The 23,573-nt window shown below is 51.5% G+C and overlaps 1 protein-coding gene across 10 annotated transcripts in view; it reads right to left on the bottom strand.

Annotated features, from left to right (window-relative positions):
* The window catches only part of DIP2C (disco interacting protein 2 homolog C), a 413,035-nt gene that overhangs the window by 303,891 nt on the left and 85,571 nt on the right, over positions 1-23,573 (bottom strand). Inside the window, exon 1 of one of the 10 annotated variants that reach the window (XM_019460924.2) lies at positions 17,566-17,910. The exons of 8 other annotated variants lie outside the window; for them this stretch is intronic. In XM_019460924.2, coding sequence (XP_019316469.1) covers positions 17,566-17,623 — 58 coding nt within the window. In that variant the 5' untranslated portion in view covers positions 17,624-17,910. Of the gene's footprint in view, positions 1-17,565; positions 17,911-23,573 lie in introns of those variants that run through there. One more of the 10 variants, XM_019460928.2, reaches the window with a different exon arrangement.

The raw sequence follows: 23,573 nt of genomic DNA, 5'->3' as shown, positions 1-23,573 counted from the left end.
TGTCAACAAGGACAAAAACCAAACACTCAGATAGGAAATGAAAAACACCCGCAAACCCTGTCCTACTCAAGAGACATTTTGTTCCTAAAACAATGAGAACGTTATGATAATCACTAAAACAACAGCAACAACCATTTAACATGCGTTTTTGAGGGGTACCTGGGTGGCTGAGTGTCCGACCTCGGCTCAGGTCACGATCTCATGGTTCGTGGGTTCAAGCCCCATGTCGGGCTCTGTGCTGACAGCTCAGAGCCTGGAGCCGGCTTCTTGGATTCTGTCTCCCTCTCTCTCTGCCCCTCCCCTGCTTGTGCTCAGTCTCTCACTCTCAAAAAAAAAAAGGTTAAAAAAAAAATCTAATGTGTGTTTTGAAATGTTTCAGCTGATCAGGACCATCTTCACCAAGAATGTTTTTTTAGGAACTCAGCCGACAGGTCCCACATGATCTCAAAGCCTGCACGCTGACCCTCACTCAAAGAGATCACCTTTTGTGGTGGAAAAGCCACGGACTCTATTCAAGGACTGAGGACACATGAGGGTTTCCCTCTCCACAATACAAAACATGTGACCTCTCCAAGCTCAAAGAATAACTACGTTCATGTTTTTAAAGTCTCCCACTGACCTTGTTAAACAAACAAATGCTACTATTTACACTTTATCTTTCCTCCTGTGAGAAGTGTCTCCAGCTAGGGAGGCACGAAGCTCACAGATACCTCCTGATTCTCCAAATTCACGTCACACGAGGCCCACTCCTCAAAGACCCCAACTCTGCCCATCAGGAACATCAGGACGATACTCAGCAAACAGTTTTTAAAGAGAAACTCAATTTCTGATTATCCAAAATACTTCCAGAAAAACAGCAAGTCTGGGGAGAATCCATTCTGTGCTTGGTTCAGACTTTGGCACTTCCCGAAGCTGCTTCCTCTGGGCACCCCCAGGACAGTCCCGCAGGCTGGCCAGACCCACTGCCCCTCGGGAGCCGGTGACAAGAGCTTGGTGAGGCCACCCCATCACCGCACGTGGTGCTGTGGCAGGAGGAAGCTGGGGATGGCCTCATCCCAGGCTCTGCTTGGAACCTTCCCAAACAAGAGAAAGGGGACAGAACGGGGCCCCAGAGATGAGATGACCCACAGGAGCTCAGCATTCCCTGGCCGGGCCACTGGATATGTGCTGCTGCAGGCAGTGAGGGTCGCCTCAGGAGAACCAGGCCAGGCCAGTGGCTGCTTGCCTGCTGGCTGGACGCCACCGCCCCCAGTCTCTCCACAGACCACAGGCCACTGCAGGTGTGCAGCTTGTAATAACCGCTGTGGAGACCCGCTCAGGTCTCCAGAATCAAGAACGCGTCCAACTGTACAGAGGCCAGGAGGGAGCAGCGAGGTGTGTGGATGCCGGCAGCTATGTCCTAGAGCTGAGACGCCAGAGACAAGGTTACACGGGGGACCAAGTGGGGACTCGGCGTTTCCATCCGCTTCACGACAGAGCCCTTCTGTGAACAGGCAACGTATGATTGCTGCCATCATCGGCTTCAAAACATCACATTTATCAGCAATCGTGAATACTGACTGTTCCCTGGGACTTTGTACCAGGTACTCAAAAACAATAAAAAATTTTATCAGGAAGATTTTGGGCCAAATCTGTTTTCAGAATGAATTCTATGTTAAATTATGAAATGCTTAATGAACATCTGAACGAGGAGATCACGTGAGGTTCACCTGAAATGCATCGTGAAATGCCTATTTATCGCAAAGCTTTGATTTGAAGAATAGAAATGGAAAAATAATATCCTCCAAAGGATATCAGCCAGCACAGCTATCATCTCAAACTATGACTGCTGGCGTGTACTTCAGGATAAACTATAGACACAAAGTTAAGACCACAAGCTGAAGGTGCGTCTCAGCACAGTGGGAGAGCTCTGTTAGGATACGGAAAAAATGAAGGTGTCTCTGGAGACCATTTAATAACCGGGACTTCGACACTGCAGGACTGTGGCCAGAAGCTGCAGGACTGTGGCTTGTTCTTTGGGGTTCAGCACAGAAGACACCAGCCCTCGCAAGTCCCAGCTCATGCTGCCTTGCAACGAGGAAATGAGAGAAAACCATGGACCGAGCTGTGTCAACACCCAAGGAAAGATACAGCGGGATGAAAGAATCTGTCACCACTCACACCTTACTTCACTATTGGAAAAACTTCCCTTTTTTGGGGACTATTAAAAAAGACAAAGAGGAGAGGATGACACACATATTTCTGGAGTTTTTTTTCTTGGGAATTCCTTAACCATTATGCCAGGACTCAGAAAAGTAGGCAGAGTAATTTGTAAGAATCAAGAAGATAAGGCAGTATACTGATGTGAAAACAAAACCATTAGGTATGATCTGATTTTAAGTTTCCTAGGACTTCTAACTAATTTTCTAATTTTTGAATGTTTATTTATTTTTGAGACACAGAGTGCAAGCAGGGGAGGGGTAGAGAGAGAGAGAGACACACACAGAATCTGAAGCAGGCTCCAGGCTCTGAGCTGTCAGCACAGAGCCCAACATGGGCCTTGAACTCCTGGGAGATCGTGACCTGAGCCGAAGTCAGATGCTCAACCGACTGAGCCACCCAGGAGCCCCTAGGATTCTAATTTTAAAAATGTTGTTCCACTGGCCTTCTACCACTTTAAATGAAAATAAAATTATTACCACAACCTGAAAAGAAGCTGGTCTAGCTCTGATCAGACTTCATAAAGTGGCCCCACAGCCTAAAGGTCCATCATTATGTTTGTAAGTGATGCAAAAAGGAACAGTCCCACCACACACTGCCCCACACTTGGGCTGGTACAGACCCAGCATGGATGACAACCATCACGGTGGCAATGACCCCGGGATGAGGGCAGGGACTCTGCGCACAGAGGGTGCTTATGAAGAACACTTTCACCAAGGTTTTTTTTTCACTGTGCAACGGAGAGTTTCCAGATAGACTTTTCCATCCCCTCAGAGAACCATCGTCTTCTATGAAAAGGCACAAATGAGTAAGCAAATTGCAAAGCACAAAGCTGGACAGGATGTGACGGAGTCGGAGCCCGAGCCCAGGACTGCTGACTTCGGCTCAGGTCATGATCTCGTGGTTTGTGGGTTCAAGCCCCACATTGGGCTCTGTGCTGACAGCGTGGGGCCTGCTTGGGATTCTGGGTCTCCCTCTCTGCCCCTGCCTTGCCTGCACTCGGTCTCTTTTAAAAATAAATAAAAACATTTCATCATTCATTTCCTTCTTCTGATAAAAAAGGAACTACAAAGAAACATCTACTGTTAAACCACACATACAAAATTCGGAGATTAGGAAGGGCTTGGGAGCTTTCCCCAGTCCTTCGGAAAATAATAGGTAAGAGCTACTCCAAACAGAATTTATAAAAATTTAGAAAAATATCATTTATTTTTGGTTTCCATAGAGTAACACACCACAGCCCTTAAAAATTTTAAGTTAAAAAAAATTTTTCTTTTAAGTTAGGAACTGTACTTTTTCTAGTACTAAAATGGAGAAAGACTGCCTTTGCCAGGGATAAGGTGCAGGCCGTGACTGGGCACTCAATGTCCGACGGTGCTGGGCTGAACCCTGCCCGTGCGTTACCGTGGCCGCTCCTCACAAGTGCGTGACAGAGGCAGCAAGAAATGCCCTAGTCTGAGAGCCCTGCAGGTCAAGGGCAGGAGGGGTCTCCAGACCCTACTCTCCTGCTTGGTCCCCACAAATTCTGAGCAACAGATCTTTGACCTGAAAGGATGCTCTGTTCTGCCTTTTCAATATATTTTATTACAGGGTTAAAAAAAAAAAAAAAAAAGTTAAAAGTCTTATGGTCATTAAAATGACTGGGTATGACCTCCATTACTGGCCGAATTCCAAAGTGGCAGATAACACCGTTTTTTTCTACTTTCTAAGAGTCTAACAAACTTCAAATAGAATTAATGTAACACCAGGGCACCTGGGGGCTCGATCTTACAGTCCTGAGTTCGGGCCTCGCACGGGGCTCTGCTGATAGTGTGGAGCCCACTTAGGATTCTCTCTCTCTCTCTCTCTCTCTCTCTCTCTCTCTCTCTCTCTCTCTCTCTCCTCCTTCCCTGCTCACTCAGGCACGTAAGCTCTCTCTCCAAAAAAAAGAAAAAAGAAAAAAAATTAACAATTAAAAGAAAGATTTAATGTAACACTAACTTGGGTATATTTTGCCCTGACTCTGAAGTTGTAAAGGGAATTTTTGTAACAGAAAAGTCTTTCTGCCACTGCCTTGCTTAACAGCGGCTTAGTTAAGTGGTCTAAAACAAAGGAGAGGGTCAAAATTCTCCCGAAGGTCATACAGCTATAAACATGAGACAGGTGCCCTCTGCTCCCAGCCTGGCACGGTCAGGGTCTCCCTGGCAGACGATTACCTCCTGGAATCCCTTCAGCCACTTTCACGCGGCTCTTAGAGACACTGCAACCTAAACCGAAAAGTGCGTTTCCTGAGAAAACTACACGAATCTAAGTAGCCAACGACTCTCGACGTGACCCAGGTGATGCCAGGCACAGACAAGAGCACCTGGCACATCGTGGACGTCCTGCGCTCGCTCCGCCAACCAGGGGTGGCACCTCACACACCCGCGACGCGGTTCGAACACGTGCAGACGTGAGGCCTCAAAGATTCTGGATCCTCTGCTGCCTACAGCTCTCCAGCACTGTGCAAACCGTCCCTCCTCCAGAGAGACCACCCCACCCACCGAGCAGGGAGGCCGGACGCCCTCCGTTGAGTAACAGGGGTGTTGATTTACATCAACGACACTCGCCACAGAACAAGGACCGAGTGTCGTCTCCTCGGCGTCTTCTGTACTTAATACGATTTTTAAAATGCCACTAAGAGCAGCGTGTGCGCAGACGTGTGACTGCGTGTGTGCGTGGGGACCAGGTTACTCCTCCAGCAGCAGCGATACGGTTTCTCTCCTGCACGGCACGCTGTTCTACCGTGTCGCTGTTGACGGGCTCGTGGAGACGCCTGGCCTCCTTCAGGGTCTGGTGGGGCATCGTGCGGGTGGGCCTGCTCCCACCGCCGTCCACAGGCACCCCAAGCCCTTCCACTCGGCCAGCCCTGCCCACCTGCAGGCCCGCCTCGCGCCTCCGGCTCCCAGCACATGTTATACACGTCTGCGCCCACGCGGCTCGCCCTCCGAGCCCGCCTATTTGCTGAGGACTTCCTGTTTATCTGGTCTCCTTAGCACCTAAACTGTGCTTGACACACTAATTATTCACCACAGTTCGTGGCCGATTTAAACAAATGAAGCACGTGGTGTCTCTGAATTAAAGGATAAAGGCCTGTTTACTTAAGACACATCCTGTTACCAGACAAAGAGGATTTTTTTCAGTATGCATAGTACCAACTGGCTGGCTTACTCGACAGGAACCGATGCTTCGGAAGCTCTGACCCGTCACCCGCGGTTCCCAAAGCGCCTCCACCGTGCCCTGGGCTCTGCTTCCCACGCTCACCGCAGCTCGCCCGCGATCGGACCGACCACAGGGCTGTAAAGCTGACACACAGACACACAGACTCTTGAACGCTCCGCTCTTCTGAACTGCAACGTCAGCAGAGCCCAACCCAAGAAGCAGGAATGGAAACGCCAGGCTCCAGACACTTGAGTGTTCTACATCCCAGAGAATTTTCAAAAAGCTAAAAACAATCCCCACACAGGAAAAAAAAAACAAAAAACATTGGGATGAACACCTTCAAAAGCGTATTCGATCATTAATGGGCAGCCGCCAGGTGGTAAAGCTGGTTCAAAGAACATTTGGGGAATTACTTACAGGCACTTGGGACAATGACGGCGGCCTCAGAGGGCCGGCTAGATGGGGCAGAGGCTGGGGTCAGGACACAAACCAGATGTGTCGCTACCGGAAAAAAACGCGCAAGTGACGGAAACGTCACTCCTGGCCTTTCGTCGGCAGTGACTAACACTGGGCCAAACCAAGTTTCGATTATCAAGCCACGAGTGGGCCTGTCACATGTGTCCCGCCCCACCCGACAGGCACGCTGCTCCCCTCTGCCACATTCTCAAGCTCTGGCCGACTTTTCTCAGCGTCCGGCAGGAAGAACTGTGCTCCACTCGATACGTAAACCAGCCGAGCTGGGCTGGGGCTCCTATTTGATTTTGAAAGGAGAAAATACACTTTATTAAAAACTAAAAAACAGAAGGGGCCTAGCAGGATCGCTTTAACCCAGGGTCACGGATTCCCTGACAGTGCATTTGCCGCCTCGTGATCCACGTTGGGCTTGGGGATGGGACCCGACGCACCCCCCAGGGCTAGACCACGTGGCTTCCACTTTGGCCAGCACACCGGCCCAGGGAGCCATGTGATGGCACGCGGGGAGGGCCACAGCCACAGCCACCAAGCCGCCGCACAAGGGACTCTCAGCCACAGGTGCGGAGGGAAGCGGCCTCCAGGTGGCTCTGGGCCCCAGGTCTGCCCACGCCCAGCTGTGGCCCCAGACGTCCCGAGCAGTGACACATCAGTAACCACCGGCGGGTGGGGAGCTCCCACGGGGAGCAGCGGCCGTCACCTCCCGCGTTGTAGGGCAGGCCTGCAAGTCCCCACTGAAGGCAGCAGGGTCTGCGGTCTGCACCCCCAAGGCTCCAGAGCTGGAGCTGCCACTCTCTCCAGGGCAAAGCTCACCCAAAACCTGGCTCCACTGAGCAGCGGCTACACACGTGTGCAATTACAGTAGGTGAAAATGGGAACGGCCAGGGTGGGTCGGGGTTGTGATCCCGGCAGCTTCGAGGTCTCTTTGGATGGCCCTTGGGGTTACAGGGTCCAATCTACAGGCTCCGGGGGCTCCGAAGCTGGGACAAGAACCACTCCCTGGTTTAGTTTTACTGGACTCAGCTCACGACTGACTCCCGTTCGGAAGGCTGTGCGTGACACTTTGCACCCCACACCCTGGAGCCGGAGTCACACATGAGGTCAGTGAGGACGACCCCGGCCACCTCAGGGACGGCAGACAGACATGCACACCGAGCGCTAACAGCGGGGCGATAGGCAGGTGGCGGCCAGCCAGCTTCTCTCTGGAGAAGGATCCGGAACAGCGCTAAGCGGCTGCTTTCCCCACAGGGCCCGGTTCTGCTGAGCTGACAGGCCCAACTGGAATCGAGGCTCTGGATCAGCTCGCTACCTGGATGAAGAGCTTTCAGAATTCACTTCGACCCTCAGAATGGGGGCCACATGCAGCTTTCTCCTGCACACACCTCCTCTCTTACGGGGAAAAGAAAAATCAATCGGGAGAGAACGCAAAGGCCATAAAATACAGCCACCAATTTAAACATTAAAATTTAATAACACTCCGAATCGAAGACGAGTTAAATTACATCTCCAAACCTCTAAAAGCAGCTCAGGCTGTGCAGGGAGGGAGGCCATGTCTGCGAGTGCGGGGCTAAGGGACGCACTCACATGCCCCTGGGACGGGACGGAGGCGGCCCACACGGAGCCCTCCCTCCCTCCCGGCCATCCGATGGGTCTGTCAGGAAGAGGCGCGTGTGCGGGCCACGAGCACGGGGGAGGAGACCCCTGCCCACCCACACCCGCCCCAGCATGACAGCCACACGGAGGAAACGAGTCACTGGCTCTCAGCTCGCAGGCGAGCTCGCCAGGAGCACCACCGGGAGCACGGCCCGCCATGGCGCAGAAAGAGGAACCAGCAAACGCCACTCACTCTCCCCCAAGGGATCGTCCAGCCATGCATTCCAGCCTCCACCTAGGTGAAGCCGGTTCCTTCCCAGCACCAATGGCAGGGGCGGGACCCCGAATGTGGCCCGCCTCCCCTGCAGAAGCGTCTGCTTGGAGAGGACACCGGTTCCAGGCTGACACCCAGTTGTGCACTCCTGCTCCCCAGCGAGAAGAGCAGGACACGTGGCACCAGGGAGGAGGCTGAGGGAGGACGTGGCCTTGCCACAGCTCCCACCAAGCAGCCACCAGGACGACTTAGCCATCCGAGGCCACAGCCACTTGCCAACAAGGGCCCGATGACTCCAGCGGCCGACGGGCCGTCCTCACGAGGCCGAGGAGGTGGTCGATGGTCCAGCACCAAGAGAACCGGATGCTGACGACACCCAAACCCACCCTGAGGAAGGCCGGAGAGGACACAGGATCACACCTCCGCAGGAAATGGGGTTCTCAACCCTCATCTTGAAGTAAGGCTCAGGCCTCAGCCTGTTTTAACCGCCAGAAAAGTCGGACAGTTAGCCACGGATCATTCACGGTGTCTGTTAGGGACCTACTTTCTCCCAGAGCATCGTGTTGCAAAACACTGGTGACACGACCCCTACCCGGGGCACCCAGCAGATGCCCAGGTGAATCCAGATAACATGACAAGTGAGGCGTGGGAGGTTCTAATAGGAAATCCCACAGACATTTGGGCCTATCATGTCCACAAGACAAGGGAAGTCCTTAAAGTAGAGATGTTAGAGGAGAACCTAGGGGGCTTAGTCGGTTAAACATCAGACTCGATTTTGGCTCAGGTCATGATCTCACAGCTGGTGGGATCGAGCCCAAGTCGGGTTCTGTGCTGACAGTGCGAAGCCTGCTTGGGATTCTCTCTCTGCCCTGCCCCTGCTTGCTTGCGCTGTCTCTCGAAAATTTTTAAAAAATTTTAAAAAACCATAGATGTTATAGAGTCTTTGTGTTCCCCCTAAACTCCTATGTGGAAACTGAACGCCCAGGTGATGATGTTAGGAGATGGGGGTCTTTGGGAGGGGAGGGGGGTTTGAAGGTGGAACCTCCATGATGGGATCAGTGTCCTTGTAAAAGAGGCCCCAGGACGCTCCCTCGCCTCTTTGCCATGTGAGGACCCAGGAGAAGATGCTGTGAACCAGGAAGGGTCCCCACCGGACACAAAATCTGCTGGCGCCTGGACCTTGAAGCCTCCAGAGCTGTGAGGAACCAGTTGGTTTCTGAGCCCATCTGTGGTGTTGGGGCCCAGCAGCCTGAGCTGAGACAAGAGGGAACCTGAGAAGACACAGGATAAAACAGCATCCTCTTAGGGATTCGGACGATAACAGAATTTAGGAGAACACCAGAAAATCCTCGCTTAAAGAAACGTCCAGCCTAACGTAAAGGGAGCTGCCCAGCACGTGTGTGAGTACAGGGGAGCATCCGTCGCCCAAGTCAGGATGTTCCTGAAAAACTGGACCTGAATTACGTCGAGCAAATAGCATCCAAAGCTCTCTCAGCGCGACTGCTTTTAATTACCCTAGAGTGCATAATTCCATAAAACCAACAACCACAGCCTTATTAGCTCCACAGGCCATAGGTCTGGCTTCAATGGCATACGTCCCAAAGCCCTGTTTGCTGCGGTGGGGCCAGGGAACTGAGCCGGGTCAGCGCCCAGGGAGGCAGGAAGCCGGCCCGAAGCCTGTGCTGCTCACATGGCAACACCCTCACGTCCCTGGGCTTGCCAACGCCGTCCCAGGCAGGTCTGAGAAGACAGTCATCCACACGTGAGGAGTGTGGCAAAGTGCATTCATCAGGGGTGGCACCAACGGCAAGACCCGAGGATGAAAAAACCCTGACCCTTGAAGAATGACCTTGACCCACACCTCAATACACATAAACACACCTAAATCACCACATTCAAACATTGGGGGAGAGAGGACGTTCACTGTTTATTTCGCATCACACATTTCTGACTGTCACATGAGAGGGGAAAGCAATTTGCCCAGCCAGAAAACAGGGTCTTTTAGAGACCCAAAAGGCCCCTGAGACACTATGGCCTTGAAACCAAGAGGGCAGGGCGATCACAGCATGGATGGGACAGAAATGGCCCTGCCACCCTGGTGAGGGCTCAGCAAAGCGGCACCACACTCCATCCTTACTAGGGTCTGTCTGCCATCGCTTCTTCAGTTCTTTTTAGGTTTCCACCTAATTAGCTCTGAACCATCTCCAGGAGGGAATGAGAATTCAATCACCTGAGCCTCTCTTAACAGGTAAACAAAAGGAAAGCACCGAACTTAAGCTTCTGCAAAGGCTGAGAACAGGGTTCCAGTACTGTATTCTTGTTAAAACCCCAAATTTCCTTCCAAACTGGTAGAGACTGGCATAAGATTAGAGAGCAAGCATGTGTGAGACCCAGAAAGCCCAGACTGTAAAGGGGGAGTCAGGTCCATGGTGGTGAACTCGGTAGGGAACCTGAGGGTCCCACGTTCCTGCTGGGAGTTCTTGCTGCAGGCTGGACCAGAGACCCCGCTCTCAGCCCTCGGCTCTGGAGGAACGAGACCACGCTGGACAAGGCTGCAAACGGGCCACCCCTGCAGTGAATCACGCCCTGGGGGGACTGTGTCCAAGCTGACGAAGTCACCTGTGAGCAGAACCCGCTTGGCTATATCATGCGTAGCCCGTTCACCCACGTCGCTCCAAAAACTTTTCAAACTAGAACCCACAAAAACCTGTTCCTGTACGGAATATTTAGTAAACAGAACTTCACAAGTAAAATTCCTACTGTGGAAAACAGATTTTCAGGAGCTCTGATGAAATACAACACACACACATATCCAGCACATTTCCATCGCCTCTGTTCCCCATCCCAGACATGCCTGTTTCGGGGAACGCATGCGTCTCAAAATGCTAACATCTCATCCATTAATAGGAAGTCCCGGTCCTGTCCCACAAACGCTACCTGGAAGCTGGGGAAACCCAGGGGCTTGGGGATGGTCAAGGGCATGAATTCCAAAGCCCGACTGCCCGAGTCGTTGTGAAGTTTACACAAATTATCTGAATCTCCTAAGCTTTAATTTCCTTTTCAGTAAAATGTGGATGACAGTAGCTTCCTCCTGGGTCACAGGGTTAACACACAGCGTCAGCTGTCAACACGCAACTCACTGGGGCTGCGCTAACAGAGCAGGCCATCAGCATTATGTATGAAAAATCAACATCGAGGATTTAGCGAAAACCAGAAAGTCTTACACGTCTATAAAAATCATCAATCTTACCTTTGAGCTGTTAAGCAGCAAATACAGAGTCGTCCTGTGCATAGGCTCTAGTCTGACCACCCCCCCAACCAAGCAGGAAAGCCACCGCCCATCAAGCCTTCTCCATGTGACATCCCACAAACCACCCCCAGTGATGCAGAAGGACAGACTAAGGGCCAGGACTGCAGCTTCAGGATTTAAGCTAAAGGGGTTGAGTCTGAAGTCAGTGCTGTGCACTCAATGCACGTACGTGTCCCCAACAACCGGGTGAAGATGCTGTCTGCAGGGCTTAAGGTGCTGCATGCTGCCAGGGCCAAGGGCTGTGCGCCCACCCTCTCCCCAAGGAAACCTATGCCAAGACCCCTCTCAGCCAAGGCTCTGCATGTCCAGAGTGGAAAGGACCCTCCTGGAGGCAGGTGCAAGCACCCAGGCTTGCGGACCACTGCCAGGGACGACACCGAGGTGCTGGGGGTACCAAGACCTACACAGCCTCCTCGTGAAAGTACCAAAGCCACAGGGTCACCTTAGGCCAGTGCCGCCTCACATGCACTGACTCACATGCACTGACCACAGCCCCTCCAACAGCACAGTCCGGTTTACCGAGTACTCCAGACCACTGGGCAGCCTGCGTCCCCTTCAACAGCCCCCATCGACAGCCCTCCCCCAGTATTTGTGACTTTTCTTTCAATTCACCACATCAAAACATAAAAATAAAACTCCATACACAGTTATATTAAGGAAACAAGTTTTTTTCAAAAGTAACTTAGGGTAACTTTCACCAGAACTATTGCCATTGCTGTTAAAAGTGACTTTAAATTTGTTTCAGGGCACCTGGGTGGCTCAGTCAGTTTAGAGTCGTGACTCAGCTCAGGTCATGGTCCCAGGGTCCTGAGATCAAGCCCCACTTGGGAGACTTAAGATTCTCTCTCTGGCCCTCTCCCCCACTTGCACTCACTCGCTCGCTCTCTCTAAAAATAAATAAAAAGATGAAGATTTTAAAATTAAAAAAATAAAACTATGTTTTTTTATGCCATCTTCCCTTATCAACTAAGACTCCAAGAAAAAGAAAAAAAAAGAATCATCATGAATTCCATTTTGTCATATTGGAAATACACATATTTCCTAAATATTACAAAGCAGTGATGAGCGAAACGAGAAAAATAAACAAGATACCTTGCATTCACAGATGAGAATATTGTGAAAATGTTCATGCTACACAAAAGCATCTATACTTTCAGTGTGATTATCAGAATCCCAATGCATTTTCCACAAATATAGAAAAAACAATCCCCAAATTTGTATGGAACCACAAAAGAGCCAGGATAGCCAAAACAATACTGAGAAAGAAAATCAAAGCTGGATGCATCCCACTTCCTGATTGGAAGCTATGTTACAAAGCTGTAGCAATCTAAACAGTATGGCATCATCACAAAAACAGACACAGAAGATCAAGAAAATGGAATCAAGAGCCCAAAATAAACCCATGCACATACACCCAACTGTTCAACCAGGCACCAAGGACACACAATTGGGGGATGTATCATCTCCTCAACAAATGGCGCTGGGAAAACTGGACGTCCACATGAAGAAAAATGAAGTTCGATCCCTATCTTACACTACGCACAGCAGTTAACTCAAAAATGGATCAAAGACCTAAAATGTAAAACCTGAAACTACAGTACTCCTAGAAGAAAACACAGGGAAAAAGGTCCTCAACATTCATCTTGGCAACATTTTGTTTTTTTTTTTAACCTGACACCAAAAGCAAAACCAAACAAGAGGACCACAAACTAAAAGCATCTGTGCTATGAAAGAAACAAGCAGCAAAATGAAGACAGCCCACGGAATGGGAGAAGATACTGGTGAGTCACCCGTCCAATAAGGGGCTGATATCCAAAATACAGAAGGGACCCCTACCACTCAACTGCAAAAAAACAGTTAAGAATTGGGCAAAAGGCTTCAACAGACATTTCTTTTTCCAAAGAAGACATCCAGATGCCAACAGACACATAGATGCTTGACATCACTCTTCATCAAGGAAATACAAATCAAACCCACGATGAGGTACCACCTCATACCTGTCAAAATGGCTAAGCTCAACGACACAAGAAACAAGTGTTGGTGAGGATGCAGAGAAAGGGGAGCCGTCTCGCACTGCTGGTAGGAATGCAAACTGGTGCGGCTGCTCTGGAGAACAGTGTGCAGGTTCCCCAAAAACTTAAAAACAGAACTACCCTATGACCCCACAATCCCACATCTGAGTGTTCCTCTGAAGGAAGTAAAAACACTGGGTCTAAGACATCCGTGCCCCAACACTCCCTGCAGTATTATTCACAGAAGCCAAGAGTCCATGAAGGGGTGACTGGGCACATACACGGTGGAGTATTATTCAGCCATAAAAAGGAGATTCTGTCCTTTGCAATAACATATATAAACCTGGAAAATGTTGTGCTAACCAATACAAGCCAGACGGAGGAAGGCAACCCCTGGATCATCTCACCCCCTATGTGGACTCTAAAAAAGCAAAACTCAAATTGAGATGCGTCCTCTCTTTCTATGGTTTTGTCTTTTCCAGAATGCCATGTACATGGGATTTTATAGAATGTAATGTGTGAGACCGTATTCTTTCATTCAACACCAAGCCTTTGCGAATCATCCAAGCTGCTGTGTCAATAACTTGTTTCATTTGACAGCGGGGTAGTTAGTATTCCACGGTCTAGATGGCCGTACCACAGTTGGCCTGTTCATCTCTCTTCGGCAACTACGAACGGAGCTTCTGTAAGGGCTCCAGGACAGGTTTTTGTTGGGGAGACATCCAGGCGCAGACCGCCGGGTCACAGGTGAAGCACATGTTCACTTTTGTAAGAAAGTGCCATTTCTGGAGCGGCCGTGCCAGCCTGAGTTCCCACCAGCAGCAACCACACATACCAGTAGCCCCACCCTCGCCAGCACTCGGTACCGGCCGTGCCTCCGTCCCAGCCACGCTTCGGCACGTAAAAGCGTCACGCCCTGGCTGTCATGTGCCTCTCTGTGGGACTGGTCATGGCCAACAGTTCCTGTGCTTATGTCCTTATGTCCTTGTTGATCAAGCATCCATTCGAATATTCTGTGCGAATTATCTCATTTGTGTTCTTTGTATGGAACTGTGGGGTCCTTTACATATTCCGGGTGCAAGCCCTTCGTAGGGTGTATGGTTTGTGAATACTTTCTCCCAGCGTGTAGGTGGCTTCTGCTTTTTTCCTTAACAATGTCTCTACAGAGCAGAAGTTTTTCGTTTTGGCGAACTACACTCAGGTTCTTCTTTTGTGAGCCGCCGTATTATGTCCAGAATGCTACCTTCAAGGTAAAAAGAGTTCCTCTGATGTTGTGTTCTGGAAGCTTTAGAGTTTTACATTGGAGCTATGACCCCATTACAGTTGACTCGTGGATATGGCACTTTTCACTTTGTTGCACATAGACGCCCGATGCTTCCTGCACCATTTGTGGAGGAGATACTCTGCTGTCCGCTGAACTGCTTTTGCACCTTGTCAGAAATCAATGGCCACATTTATGCGGGTCTATTTATAAACTCTATGCTCTATTGATCCATGTTCCTTCCTGAGTATATTATAATTCGCGACTTACTTTAGCAAGTGTCTCTTTGTGGGAAAAAAAAATAACATTATTGTCTGGAAGCAAAAACAAACTAATAACGCTCTACATGACATTACTCTTCTTGTAAGGAAGGTGCAAAGCCCTGAACACTTAGATGCCTTCATGGCTCTCAGGCACATACACATGTAAAACCTGAAAACATTTAGGGTGAAAGCAATTCATTTCAAAATAGCTTCCAAAGGCTGTCAGCGTGGAGCCAGTTTCTCCGCGCAAACACCATCCATTCAGCAACAGCCTGAAAGTCATAAGGAACTACTCAAAATCTGTTAATTAAAATTATAATACGAACATATTCGCAGATGAAGACTGGGGGATCTATGCAGACTAGATCATAAACGCCTACAAGGACAGTACAGACAGGTCAGAAGCTGGGAGTGGCTTCCAGAGGAACGAACCTGACAGAGCAGGAGCACAGACACTATCTCTAAACCGATCCTGAGAGTAACTTTATAAACCAAACTGGGGACCAGAGTGGTGGCCGAGGGCCTGCCCCCTGAAGGCCTCAGACCTGACGGCCTGTCCGGTCCCCTGAAGAGAGGGTTCGACTGCTGGGACAAGAGCAACAACAAAAACAAGTAATTATCGGGGGAAAGCATAGAACTAGCGTGTGGTGCTGTAAGGGCCTAGGACCGGACGCTGCCTTGGGGGACACATGGCCTCAAGACACAACATGCATACGGACACACAGCTGCTACCCGGCCCCAGAAAGGTGGAGATTACTGACGCCCACACAGTGCCGGCCTTCCCCTCCCTGGATGACGGCTCTGGATGGCAAGGCCCTCACTTCCTTCTAACCCAGAAGTCCAACAAGATCTCGGACACCGACCCTTCTCCCCAGAATGCTCTCCTTTAAAACCTAGCATGCCATGAGCTATGCACACGCCAGCCTGGAGGCTTCCCCATCTAGGACCAGCACCTCAGGCCCTGACCGGCTGAGAGAAGGGCTCATTAGTCCTTAAAGACACACACCGAGAGCGGCTCCTCACTATTTGTCCACGGTGCCCTGTCCCTGAGAGTCAGACGGGATGCTCCCCACGCCTTTGCCTTCACAGCGCCAGAAATTCAGTTAGAAATAGGAGAAGGAAGCTGGAAACTACTAGGACACGAGAATGAAGTCTCCAGCAGTACACGTCATCCTGAGGAAGCGCTTGGAGGGGGACCATTCCCGCCTCAAGGGAGTAGCATACACATGAGTCCACACCAACTGCTATCAAGATGCCGGTCTGGGAAACCCTCTACCCCATCGTCACCAACGCTGCACAGCAATGCCCCCTGCCCACTGCGCAGAGCCCGCGGGGCGGCCATGTTTCCGTAGCAAACATAACAAAGGGCACGCATCCCACGTGTTGTCTCTTTGGAAAGAGCCACCAGGGAACATTACACCATCTTCCAAGGAGTGAACGGCATGGCCCCAAATATCTCTGGAACTGTTCTTTTTTTTTTTTTTTAAGGTTTATTTATTTTTGAGAAAGAGAGACACAGAGCATGAATGGGGGAGGGGCAGAGAGAGAGGGAGACACAGAAATTGAAACAGGCTCCAGGCTCCGAGCTGTCAGCACGGAGCCTGATGTGGCGCTCGAATTCACGGACCGTGAGATCATGACCTGAGCCGAAGTCGGACGCTTAACCGACTGAGCCACCCAAGCGCCCCTCTGGAACTGTTCTTGACGCAACCTTTCCCTTCCAGCCCAAACAGCCCGAAACAAAATTCATAAAAATCTCTGCACTAAGAAAGACGTCAGGCATCTCCTTCTTTAACCATAAATCTTCACTGTTAGTGTAGGACGTAAAATAACAGGGTCCCCAAACCAGTGGCCCTTTGGCATGTTGTGTCTCGTGTCCGACAATGACACACCTTTGTTCTAAGAACTGGATTTTTATACAGAATCGAGAGTGAGACAAACTATCTCTGGTGACTTAAACTAGTGTCCCGGCTTGTAACGCATGGTGAATAAGCTGGACAAAGGGAACGACTGAAGGGAAGAAAGTAACTCGAAGTCTGACCCCTGAGGAAATCGGACTTAAAGATGGAGCAAGCGGCCAGTGTCATGGAAACGACGGGAGCCCTGGTCGAGACTGCACCTCCTCCTTGGGGCTGGTAACCGAGAGACAGCCTCTGAGCTGGCCTCTTGGAGTTCCCTCCACCTCCCTGGACCCGGGGGGAGGAAGGAAGTGGAGCCCCAAAGCCATTCTTCACCTCATCCTGCCCAACCGCCTCTGGCTGGGACCATCTTCCAGGAACTCCCCCCGGAAACAATGGCTCTCTGCCCTTGGCGCCCCAGCCCTGCCCGTCCTATTCTGGGGGCTCCATGACCAGGCCCCCTCCACCCCCACAGTCACCTGCAGGCACCTCTGGAGGCTCCGGTCACACAGTCACAACGCACACGCTGAGCCCAAGGGGCCAGAAGGAATCTGCCTCTGGCCCCGCTGGATCCGCCCAGACCTGGAGATGGTCATCGCCCTCCCATGTGCCTGTTCTTTGCTCCTTAGTCCCAGATCCCCGAGCTGAGCTCCAGGGACCCAGGAAGTCGTCTAAGAATGTCCAGGCTCAAGCTCTTACCTTTCCCTGGTCAAGATCAGCACTGCAACATGGATTCCACACGTTTTGTCATAAAAACAAAACAACGATCTCCATTTATCAGAGACCGTGCAGGTGCTTTGCATTATTAGTGTAACTGGTAAGCCAAGTGCACACCCACACTTGCATCTTTTAAAACTAGTCTCGGGCACCTGGGCAACTCAGTCGGTTGAGTATCTGACTTCAGCCCAGGTCATGATCTCACAGTTCGTGAGTTCAAGCCCCGCATCAGGCTCGCTGCTGCCACCCTGGAGCCCACTTCAGATTCTCTGTCCCTTTCTCCCCACCCCTCCCCCACTTGCCCTCTCAATAAATACATACATACATACATACATACATAAAACTAGTCTCGTGGCTACATTTTTCTTGATAGAACCAGATAGTTACCCATTTGGAGGACAAATAACCACACTTTTAAATTATTCTTAAAAACAAAAAATGCCATCGATGTGCACAGAAACTTCCAAATACCCAGCTGATCTGAGCCCTGCACATAAACAGAGGCTGGTGATGGAAGAGAACATCCCTTTTCATTTATTTACATTCCAGGTTGGAAAAAGCACAAAGTCCACAGGACAGAAAGGCAAATAAGACTCATCAGGCAAATAAAACTTGGGTTCAGCGGAGAAGCAGCATACTCCCCGCCCCCACATCTAGGGACTGCGGGACAGTGAGACTCAGAGGGTCATCAGAAACCTTCTCTGTGCTCAACAGTCCCTACAAGTTCAAGGCCACCTGAGGGGCAAACCACCAGGTCACGCAATGCAGAGGGACCATGTGGAGACATACAACACGCTGCTTACTGGGAAATTCTGGGCCACAAATGGTGAAGGTTCTGTGCAACTGATTTTTACATTTCATTCAAAAATTATGTGCCAGTCTTGGAGAAGAGCTAGAACACTATTCAAATATAATTTTACATTTCTAGCAAAAAACACAGTGGTCACATAGGAAGAAGAAAAAACTAACAGGTCATATATTTGGGATATGAATTAAAATGCAGTTTCTTTCTGCTCTTAACGTGTAATTTCCAGGGGCGCCTGGGGGGTTCAAGTCGGTTAAGCGTCCGACTTCAGCTCAGGTCATGATCTCGTGGTCCCGTGATCACCGAGTCTCTGCAGAGAACTTAGGGTCTTCAGGAGAGTCACAAGAGGGTCCCCTAAGGACAGCAAGTGCTGCAGAAATCAAGCCCATGCCGATCCCCTAGAAGGACAGCCCGACTGTGGTGCATTTGGGGGTCAACCTCGGTTTCCCCACTGGAGGTCCACTCCATGGGAGAAGGTTCTGTCGTTCACCTGTGAACTTCCAAGGTCAAACGAGGGCCCACAGGGGTGACGGGCTGGGGGACAGTGTGCAGCAGGCCCTTCCTGCAGCAATCAAAACACCCCATTTATTACTGACAACAGTCACAGCTGAGTCACCGGTGCAGGAATGGGCCCAGCTCGGCTCATCACAGCTCGCTGTAACCAAGCAGCAGTGCGCGAATCCTATACAGAATCTAGTAACGGTAACTGAAAGAGCTCACTGTATATAGTAAGATAACTTAAAAACTCCTGTCGCATTTTGCAAGCACCAGCCAGGAATGGACGCCGTGAAGGTCATGGGCCACCTCAACTGTTTATAAGCAACACCCTTCCTTACAAAAGCCTTTTTTAACTGCACAAATTCCCAAATCTTCCTGCATCCACGTTTACATGAGGAAGAAAATTTAACAGGTATCATACAACCCAAGGAGAAACTTCCCATTTTAGACCCCACCCCGATCTGCACGGGCTCTTTGAGCAATTATTTCACACACAAGGGCGTGGGGAGACAAGAGGGGCCATTCCTGAGTATTCAGTGCTTCCTGACACGACGTCCTCAGCACTGGGAAAGGCCCCATCACAGAGTTACGAAAACGAGTACAAAAATTAGGTATTTTCTCAAGATCACACAAGCGCTGAACCACGAAGCAGGGCCTTGACGCCCAGCTTTCTGGGGTCGAGCTGCATTTACGCTATTCGGTGCCACTGACGCCACGAGAGATGGCCATCCTGGATCCTCTGGGCTTCAACACCCGGTGACCCAGAAGATGCTGGGGTCTCTGCCCTGTAAACAGCCCTAAATCTGACACCATACTTCCCGAGTATCGGCCACTTTGGGGCTGCCATGGAGAGGTGTCCGGGACCCGGTGGAGGGAGACTTCTCCACGCGTGGGATTGGGGGCGGCCAGGACGCAGGCTCTAGAATGCCGGGAAAGGAGTCCCACGGGATCCCCTCCAGGCTCCAGGCGGGGCGGCCCCAGCTCTCTGGACAGGCTTCTGAGGGAACCGGCATGTGTCCTCTACTGGAGTCACATCCGGAGCCAGGTACACGACTGCGGGGAAGACAGAGGCCAGCTGAAGACAGACCTTCTCACCCCTGCAGACACACAGCCATCGGTGAGTTCACAGCAAGCGTCTGGGACCCTCGCGGGATGTTCATCCAGAAGACGCATGTGAACAGGGATGACTCAGAGCCTGCTCCTACAGCAGAAGGCAAGACAGTGAGCTCACCTCCTTCAAGAGGGTCCCTCGGACCGTCAGAAGGAACGGGATGATGACACCGCGAGTGCTCAGTCCCCTGGCCTCTATGTGGAGGGACAAGACCTGTGTGCATACAGCGTGAGGAACACCACCGGGTAGAAACAGCCACGGAGCCTCATCCTGCCGGTGCTGTGTATGGGCCCCTGGACACGCGGCCCAGGACCAGTGGAGACACTGCTGTGTGCCCCACCTGCTCGCAGATCAGCAGGGGCCACCCCGCTCCAAGCACCACAAGCCTGTCCCCACACAACCCAAGTGGTGCTTCGAGGCTGGCTCACAGCTGGCCAGACCCCAGGATCCTGCAGATGCCCCTCTGTTTCACAGGCAGGCAAACACCCACAGCATCATGCGGGGAAGCGGCCAAGGCTATGACACAGCAGCCTGACGCAGCCCCGGCCCAGGGAGAGGGAGGGCCTGGCCTCAGCCTGGCTCTGTGCAGGCACGACGTCGGAGGGCAGCCGGGGGAGACGCCGCCGTACAGGGACGGAGGGCTGGCTGTTCCCAGGACACAGCCACACCTGCAAGAGTCATCAAGTGGGCACTGGGTCATTTGTCCCCACGGACACTCAACCCTAAGCTGGAGGGTCAGGATGACGAGTCTGGCATCGCAGCATGCACACGACACAAGTTAGATTTTGCCGCAAAGATGAGTCTTCATTAAGACCGCTTTCACTCAAAACTGCTCGAGCTCACACAGTAAATTTTTAAGGCACCTTCCCAAAAGAAAATAATGTTAAAGAAATGAACGTCTTAAAAGGTGGACTTTTTAAAATTCAAACAGAGTTAACATACAGCGTTCCATTAGTTTCGGGTACACAAAATAATGATTTGACAATTCTAAGTATTTCCCTGTGCTACAAGTTATATGAATATTTTCACATATTGATATTGAGGAAACTAGCTTTAGTCTCCAGAACTGACATCACAAAGACCCCAGACTGTGCCCTGTGTGACAGGACTGGACTCCATCATACCCACCCCCAGCGGCACTCCCCCCAGGACCTCACTGGGCTTCCCCCCAAACCAGAGGCGTCTGTCCACTGTCCTGCCCACCCCAGACAGCAGCCCACGTGCTCTAGCAGCCACGATGTCGGGCGGCTCTTCTGTCCAACAGGGCGGATGTGGGGTGAGGCCCTGTGGCCCTGGGTCTGACCCGGAGGCCGTGAGTGGGGCAACAGAATCGTGTCCAGGCTGCTGCATTTCAGGAGGCTGCCTGACCCCAGCCTTTCTCGTCTGCTGGAGCAACCAGCATGATGTAGGAAACGTCCCGGGGTTGCTGAGCTCCCTCGGGACAGCACCTGGCCCACCCCACGCCGTGCGATGCTCATTTCTATCCCCAGGACACTAGAAACATCGCTATCCCCCTGAAAGAGCCCAGCTTCCCCTGTGAGGGTAAAAAACTAGGTCCATCCTGAATACAGGGAAGCAACCGGAAACGGTCGGTCAGCCACAACGGTCTTCAAAGCATCAAACACAAAAATGACTGGAACGACTTTGGAACTGACGCCCGTCAAGTTTCAGCACGGCAGAGACTCAACGCACCAGCAACGGGGCAACAGTGTCAGCAAGCCGAGCGCCCCAGAGGCACTGCCGACCCCCAGACGGGAGCTGGACGCCAGCTGGTGGGGTGTGAGCACACAGCCCCCCCAGCGTGGGGTGGGGGCATCGCTGGAGGCGGGAGGGCACGCAGGCTCCTGTTAGAGCTTCCCGCGTCGACCATCGTCCCTGGCACGTGTCTGAAGCCTCTCGGCCACCGGCACCTGTGCTGGCCGCAGAGAGAATGCCTCGTGGGCGAGCCGGCCAGGGCGGGCTGTGCCGGGTGACCCCGCCTCGAGGCCCCACGACTGCCAGAGCGCAGGGGGCTGGCCCTCTGGGTCCGAGGATTCTGCCCCAAGGAGCTATCTGCAGCTCCCAGAACTGCAGGGGCCCCAAGCAGTGCACGTGCATCCTGCCACAGACACGCGAACACGTCGTCCTCCTCCCACAGCACAAGCCCGCCCTTCATTTCCCCCGTCCTTTACTCCACACACAGGTGCTTCTGCAACGTCCCCTCCGCACTGCTCGTAAATCTTACGGGTTTCATAAGCAAGACTTCACCGTCAAACATCCTATCTGTAGGAGTCACGCTTTCACTTTTTGAAACATTCCTCTAACCGCTGTACCAGGCCCAATCCGGTGCGTGCCCTCCTCCGTCTGACTTAACACACGTGTGGGGGCTCCCCCTACAGACTATCCACAGCAAATCTGCAGCCGAGTGCTCCCCAACCGCAGCAGCCTGCAGCATGTGCCTCCGTGACGTGCCCGCACACCTTTCAGAGGACCTTACCGAGCTTCAAGGCAGAGGGAAAGGTGAGGGGACGGGCCCCTAACAGATTAACTGGCATATCCACAACGCTTACACAGGAGAAGCTTACCATCAGGCTGACAACGAAATAAAAGATCACAAACATGAACTCGCAGAGCCCAGGGTCCCAGGCCCCAACCTGGTCACTGACCAGCTTCAAGTGCCTGGGTCACTACGGTGGGTCCTCAGTTTCCTCTTCTGTGACGGGACGGAAACACCTTCCCACACTACCAACGAGCATGGAGACATGAGTGAAAGGTGTTGCGGAAAAGATCCCATAAAAAAAAAATCCCTGCCTTTTAATGGAATTCACTGTATCGATACAAATATTGACTAAGTCATGTAATACTTGGTACTAAACTTTCATCTTCATGAGACGTAGCATTTATTTACCTGTTTATTCCATAGGTATTTACTCAACTCTTGAGAAAATTATACATTAGGAGACACGACAAGACAGTTTCCCCTGAAGGAAGACCAAACCCCAAGTGGAAAGCCCACGCTCACTGAGCCACGTGAGGCAGCCCGTCAGAGGGCGAGTGGCGTCCAGAGAACCCGCCTGCGTCCTCGCCCACTGCCTCCTGCTCCACCTGTGCTGCCCAGAACCGGCTTCCCGAGCGTTTCGACCAGCACGTGAGACACAGCAGGACCTCCCTGGACGAGCTCCCAAAGCCAGTGCAGGGGAGGAAGGCGGAGACAGACAAGCAAACCACACTTAAATCCACCCCAGGACCTGGCCCAGATTACCCCCCTGAAGGGAAGACCACCCGTGGCCTGGCCTCGCCCCGAGACCCAGTGCCCCCACCCCTCCCGGGCCACTCAGAGTGAGGAGCCCCCGTGCAGACAGGGCGCACAACGGCTTTAGTGACAAAGGTGATAAACATTTTTACTGAGTATCAATCAATCATCAATGCTTGCCACCACAGATGCAAATAGTAAAGATATTTTTTAACTATTTAAATTAATTTGTCTCAGGGCACCTGGGTGGCTTAGTCAGTTAAGTGCCCCACTTCGGCTCAGGTCATGAGCTCACAGTTTATGGGTTCGAGCCCTGTGTCGGGCTCTGTGCTGACAGCTTGGAGCCTGCTTTGGATTCTGTCTCCCTCACTCTCTGCTCCTCCCCTGCTTACACTTTTTCTCTCTCTCCTTCAAAAATAAATAAATGTTAAAAAAAATTTGTTTTAATGGATTTGTCTCATGATTTGCTCCTAATGAGACATGATAAAACTAGGCTTCTATTATGTAAGTCTTCAAATACCCTTGAACTGTTTCTGTCCCTTCTTATTCTTGTATACAATAAGCCTAAGGTTAGAGGAGCACAAAAAATACCACTGATAGCAGCTGAGATGACGAGGGCAGGACTTGCCCCCACAAGGGACTGACCCCAATTCCTCTCCTTTCCTCACACACAAACACCAAGAATCCAGGAGTTAGGAAGGAGTGTGGACCAGCCCCTGACTGCCAGCATCCCGGGGGGTCACCGCTAC

This window comes from Panthera pardus, unplaced genomic scaffold (genome assembly GCF_024362965.1).
Source record: "Panthera pardus isolate Hobbes unplaced genomic scaffold, ASM2436296v1 HiC_scaffold_6, whole genome shotgun sequence".
In the NCBI taxonomy this organism is placed as follows: Eukaryota; Metazoa; Chordata; class Mammalia; order Carnivora; family Felidae; genus Panthera; species Panthera pardus.
Note: the sequence above shows the minus strand (reverse complement) of the source record. Positions and strands in the feature narration are given on the sequence as shown.